We start from the raw sequence: 6,485 nt of genomic DNA on the forward strand, positions 1-6,485 counted from the left end.
AAAATTCCACCATTGTACAATACCTCATCTTTGTTTCATTTTCATCACAACATCAATATTACTACCAACATCTAACATCCTGCTTCCTTTAACAGGGACAGAAGAGACATCTAGCACCTGAAGTGGTAACTGCAGGACCAGGTTCCGCTGTCTGAATCGCTCTCCAGGCTTGCCTATTCTGGGGACCCTGTCATCGGGCAGGGCATTCATGTATTCTTCAAGCTGAAAAAACACAGACACATGTATTTACAAAATGAAATGCATTTACAATGCATCTACCTTAACCTTCATGTAATTGAAACTGTGCTCCATATCTGAAAAATGCAATAAAAGTATATATTGTAGGTACATGACTGTACAACAAACGAGTATGTGTGGTAATAGGCCTGAATGTGTGTGGTAGAACCTGTTAGATACCAACTTACTATCTTTTTGCCTAACTTAACAACAACAACATCGAAAGGATGGCATTTCAGCACCAAGGTAACACACCATTGTTGGCAGAGAAGAATCAACAGTGATGTACAGTATTCAAATTTTGTAGCAAACACATAATTGGAAGTGATATATGTCTCAGTAGTGGATATTTCATCAAGAGTACATGCATTTGATTTGGGAAGGAGCTAGAAAGGTTTAAGAATAAGAATAAGAATAAGAATAAGAGAAGGGATGATAGCAACTTTATTCTGGTAGGTAAAAAAACACAACATTTTGTTTATGGTGACAGATACATGCAAAACTAGTAATGAGCCTAAGGTGTTTTACCTTTTCCACTGAGGAAATGCCAGGTGGGACCCAGGCATACCCTCTTGCAACAGGCGTGTCTTGACTGATCTGTAACTTCTGGAACAGGGTGGTGACATCTCTGCTGTACACGTCATGATCCTCTCTTCTACACTTACACTGGGTACAACAGTTCCTGAGAAACAAAAGTTAATACAGTTTAAAGGCGACCTAAGCGATATCAACACCTGACTCGGGGCGAGTAGAATTTCAATTTTCCATGTCAATTTTTTGGCACTTTTTTTTGCAATAGGACGAAGGGACTACTAGTATATTCCATTCCATACCGACATTCAATGAGGAAAAATTTGATGTCGCTGTGCTGCGACTAGCACGCCTTGAACGTCAGAGCACTGGATCAAGGCCTAATTTTGGGGTGTTCCAATATTTAAGGTATCATTGTGTGGCTTTTTTCTGCGTCCTTTGTAACCATTCAAAGTATGTAATAATGGTGCAAATGTGGGAATATAGTGCTGTAGATGTAAATATCATACAGATTGCCTTATCCAAATATTTCCACTTTTAAAGCTCCAATATTGCTTAGGTTGCCTTTAACACTTACCATGTCACAATATGTAAACAGTTCAGAACACTAAGGGTGGAAGTCTTTCAATCATTGCAGACTGCAGTTACATCATTAATTAGGCATGGTATAGACACACTAATGTGGTAAATATTGTCCATTAAAAGTATTTAAGAGGATTTTGCCTGCAATAGTTTCTTAAAGCAAGACTTTCAAACTTAAGGGATCACCTGAAACTTCAAAATTATCCTTGTAGTGACTGGACCTTGCACTTAAGGCTAACCCAGCTGATATTATGAATTATGTTAAAAAAAGGGCCAGATGTAACAGAGAGTCACTGGCAATTTCCATTAAATTCGACTACACTCTAATTTACACAAAATTATGTTGATGCATTTCTGAATTGCTTGGTGAAAAGTCCAAATCAAACAATAACCACAGAGTTTTGAATTGAACCCCTACTTCCTCCCATATCTAGGATAAGATGTCCTATTAAACAAGCATCATAAATTCCAGTACGATAACGATCAGAGATTGGCGACCCTGAAGTACCATTATTTCAGATGACTTGTTTTGCTGTAGAGATTGAGATGGGTGATCATTACTTTTTGTGGGCTATAAATGCCAGGTCAGGGTCAGGTCACCTTGTGATGATGAGGAGGAAATGATACTTCAAGCTTCGATTTTGTATGTACTTGGTGTGCTTTATCATATGATAAAACTAGAAGTTGTCACTATTATTGATGATGACATATTTTATGCTTTTCACTATGCTTCACGGAGAAATAGAAAATATCAGATACACCCTTAGATTTGGTGTGTTTTGAATAGATACTAATAATTTTTCAGAATTATTCATACCTCCATTCATGAAGATCAAGTCCTGGGCAATGGTCTCCACACTTTAAACAGCCAGCTCCATTGTCCTGTTAACAACAATATATGTACACAAATAACAGCTAAACCCATATACTTGTACACATGTGTCAGAGAACACATTGGGCAAGTAAGAATTCATTTTTCACCTATGGACCATGCATGTAGATTGTTTAGTGAAAAGTACTAGATCTCTGACTTTTAACATTGTAATTCAAATTCTTCTTGAAAACAGACAGCCTTTTGCACTGCCTTTAAGAAGAAATCTATATTGACTCGACAAAAGTACATTGACTTTTGTAAGGTCCATAACAACTATACTTACAGTACAACTAACCAGACCTCATTGTTGTATTCTGACCATTCTAAATGAATATCTGGAAAAAGACATTTTTGATGTGTAAGCACTACGGAACACAGTCAAAACAGCACTGCCTGTTTTTAAGAGCAAATCATATTGACAGAGGGAATACAGCCCTGATAAGGTTCCTACCTCGAGCTAGTCTAGGCAAACAAGAGAAGAAAGTAAATATGTTGTTCTGTCCAATAACAGTAAATTCTGTTGACCAAAGGCTCTAATTACGTCATATAAAGTACAAATGAGTTAACAAGACTATCCAGGTCACGAGGTATGTCCTAGAATACGTTAAGCTTTACTAAGAAAGCCACCAGTACCAACAATTATATTTCCATCAACAAAGTAACTATCAAGTTCATAATTTATGAAGCGGCATATTTACTCTAGGCAATGTATATACCAGACAATGTTTAGTAAAAAAAATATTTTAACTGTATTCCAGTTAATCAATGTCATATGAGACCTTCCATTATCGAACGCATTTATACTGTGCTGAATATATGCCTCACCGTGACAATCAACATTAAAGTTCAACTTAAGTGTTCATTCAAGTGATATGTGCAATGTACAAAGGTAACCTTTGGGAAACTCTGACGGTGAAAGTACAAGATACATACACAATGAGAAATCTATTGTTGTCATCAACAAAAATTTAATTCAGAAAAAAAGTAGATCTAGATGAAACTATTCAGATTTGGCCATGGCAGGGTCAGAACTAACTTAAGTTTGGCTCCATGATCAACAATGGTTAGGAAAACAAAGTTTCATATTCACATACAACACAGTCATGATGTATATGCTCCTTTAAAAATAACATGTTCCTAATACATTTAGCAAATACCATGGGCCACCCCACTCAGCTGTGTTTGGCACAACCATTTACCACCTGTCCGCCACCTGCTTTGACACTAATGTGATTTACATTGACCTCTGAAATCCCTGGGGAATTCTGTACCAGCTCAAAGCCAGTGCTGGGCATGTATACAGCCATGACATTTTGATGTCTCAGGCATTTAAGGCCACCCCTGGTGAGTCCTGTGGACTTGACATGTGCCAGGTGGCTCTGTGTGTTGCAGTATAATATACAATTGTACTTGAAAGTATGGTAAGGAAAGAATGGGAAGAACAGTCTGACATTGGGTGCCAAAGAAGGAAAAACATGTAACATCATGTACCTCTTTCAGCAGGTTATAAGAAGTCAGTATCCTACCATCCTGGTAAAATAGTTCATTTCAGCTGTACTTGCCATGTTCTATGTTGGCACACTACCAAAAATATTTGTCTTGTTTTGTCTTGGTTAGTAACATTTTACTTAATTCGTGGACACATGTGCTTGCATGAAGAAATTTCAAGAAGAAATAAGAATGAATAAGAAAAAACGAAAGAGATCATTCGAAGACCATTTTCTTGTAAATTCTTATAACAGGAGAAATGTCCTTACTTTTCTTAAGCTAAGAAATAATTTGTCAAAAAGACTTTTTCCCCTTAGAATTTTCAAGAAATGTAAGTCAAATATTCTTGGTATTCTTGTATGAAGACTGAAATTCTTGCCATATTTAAGAAAGTACAAGAATTTTTCCCTACCCCCTCTTGATTTTCTTATAGTAAGAAAAAAACAAGAACATCAAGATATAAAATACAAGTAGTTCCTGGAACAAAAGTCTTGAATTTTCTTGTTTCACATATCAAGAAACATCAAGAAACTCTATTCTTGCTTTTTGGGGAATGTTCAAGAAAAAACAAGAATTTCGTTCTTACATTTCCTCAGGTATAAGCTTTTCTGCTCAGAAAAACAAGAACATTCAAGATAATTTAAGTACAAGATAAAGTGCAAGGAATTACTGGAATAAAAATCTTGAATGTTCTTGTCTTTTGTATCCAGAAACTTTGATAAACGCATTTTTTTTCCTAAGTGAAGAAAGTTTTTCTCATATAACATTAGCCATGTTAGCGTTCACGAGTGTTCTAGAAATCTGGAGGATTTGCATAATCTATCTTAATTTTAGATAATTAAGAACTCGGGTACAAGAGTATGGTCCTTGACTTACTTGACTGAATACTATAATAACAAAACAGGAAATTACAGAACAAGCTTTGACTAGCATAAGACTCTTGAATGTTCGTGATTGTTGTTTTTATTTAAAAAATCTAATAAAAACTAGTGCATATAGAAACTTTTCCATTGACCTTCTTGGCAGACACTGTTTATCATAATACATGTGTCTATCAAGATGTAAAGAACAATTAGTTGGAACCAGCATAGTTTTTGTCTATTTTCTCAATATCAGATCAGAGTTTAAGAAATTAATTCTATATTTTTCTGGTAATAAGACAACAATTTTGCTAAGGATCATGGGAAATTACTCCCATCATCCTTTGCTGCAAATTTCAAATTCTAGACAGTTGCAGCTTGCATGCAAACTGCCTCTCCTGGTTTATTTGTCTGATGTGCATTAGATCTTACAAATACAGGGCACAGATATGGTAGATTTTCTTTAGGACACTTGCCTGTATCACCTGGGACCCTGTTTTCAACATGGCCTCGCATTTCTAAGCTCCAAAATGCAACCAAAGCCGAAGTCAAGCTTGGAACATTATCTATTCAGGTACGTCAGCCATTTTGGTTTTCAAAGTATTTTAATTTCACATTTCTTTGGTTGCATATGCATGATAAGGCGACCAGTAATTGCAGAATGTAGAAGTGAACACTTGCATGAATTCCTCCAAAACACTAAGACGTAAGTATGATATTTTTGAGGAAGGGAAAGTATAGAGATGTTGATGTCCAAAATCCTTATGGGGGAGGGGGGGCATTTATCAGGGAATTGTTTGTTCATAAACTGTCTGTGTTGTTCTAGGCGTGGAAACCAGTTGGACCAAAGAGGATGCCCCCATCTCAACTTTGGAAAAGCTTTCAACAAGAACAAGTGACATGTATTATGATTATGATACCATCACCAACAACATTACAGCAGTAATGGTGCTGTTTTAGAAGGACAATAATTAAGTTATTAGTATGCTCAGTATCAGGAAAATGGATTTTTATAAGCAAGCATCATATATAATCTAAATCTGTTGGTATCTGCAATAATGTTGCAATCTTTAAAATAATGGTTCATAGGGAAAAAATGCCCCCAAATCTGGTATGAAACTTATTGATGGACATGAGTATGATTGGAAATATATTTACAACTATATAAACAGCAACATTGACCAGTTCGTGATACCAAAACCTCAATCTTACTTTAAGAAACTTTTCTATGTTTGTAGGTGTAAGAAATTCAGTCTTGAACTTAAAGATAGCAAGATGTTGCTAATACAAAAACTTCAATATTAGCTCAGCAAAGTAGTACCCTAGGTCACTATATAGGTGTACGAATTTGATCTTGGTGTAAGAGTATATTAATCTCAGATGTAAGAGAATATCTTTAGGCAATAAGAAGTGTGATTTTGATTTAAGAAAGTTACTCTTGTTGTAAGAACAATTAAGAAAATATTTCTAGCAATAAGAAGTGTGCTCTTGATGTAAGAAAGCTATTCTTGATATAAGAAATTTAATCTTGGTATAAGAACACCAATCTTGAAAGTAAGAAAATATTTCTGGGAATAAGAATTGTGCTCTTGCTGTAAGAAAGTTACTCTTGCCGTAAGAAATTTAGTCTTGGTATAAGAACACCAATCTTGAAAGTAAGAATATATTACTAGCCAATAAGAATTGTTGTCTTGATGTAAGAAAGTTATTCTTAATATAAAAAATTTAATCTTGGTATAAGAACACAAATCTTGAAAGTAAGAAAATATTTCTAGGGAATAAGAATTGTTGTCTTGATGTAAGAAAGTTATTCTTGTTATAAGAAATTTAATCCTGGTTTTAAGAATGCCAATCTTGAAACTGAGAAAATATTTCTAGGCAATTAGAATTGTGCACTTGTAGTAAGAAAGGTA

General features: G+C 35.2%; 1 protein-coding gene and 1 long non-coding RNA gene across 6 annotated transcripts in view; one reads left to right on the forward strand and one right to left on the reverse strand.

The window, feature by feature from the left end:
• LOC118422534 (four and a half LIM domains protein 3-like) overlaps window positions 1–6,485 on the reverse strand; it is a 47,495-nt gene that overhangs the window by 36,825 nt on the left and 4,185 nt on the right. For 3 of the 5 annotated variants that reach the window (XM_035830159.1, XM_035830161.1, XM_035830160.1), the window contains exons 2-4: window positions 2,168–2,232; window positions 766–919; window positions 118–222 (exon numbers count right to left, since the gene is read on the reverse strand). In XM_035830159.1, the coding sequence (XP_035686052.1) occupies window positions 118–222; window positions 766–919; window positions 2,168–2,232 (324 nt within the window). The remainder of the gene's footprint in view (window positions 1–117; window positions 223–765; window positions 920–2,167; window positions 2,233–6,485) is intronic. The other 2 variants (XM_035830162.1, XM_035830163.1) reach the window with 1 other exon arrangement.
• Window positions 3,797–5,674, forward strand: LOC118422540. The gene is made up of 2 exons (XR_004831925.1): window positions 3,797–5,146; window positions 5,399–5,674. It is a non-coding gene; the product is annotated as an uncharacterized LOC118422540 (long non-coding RNA).

Source organism: Branchiostoma floridae, chromosome 9, assembly GCF_000003815.2.
Source record: "Branchiostoma floridae strain S238N-H82 chromosome 9, Bfl_VNyyK, whole genome shotgun sequence".
In the NCBI taxonomy this organism is placed as follows: Eukaryota; Metazoa; Chordata; class Leptocardii; order Amphioxiformes; family Branchiostomatidae; genus Branchiostoma; species Branchiostoma floridae.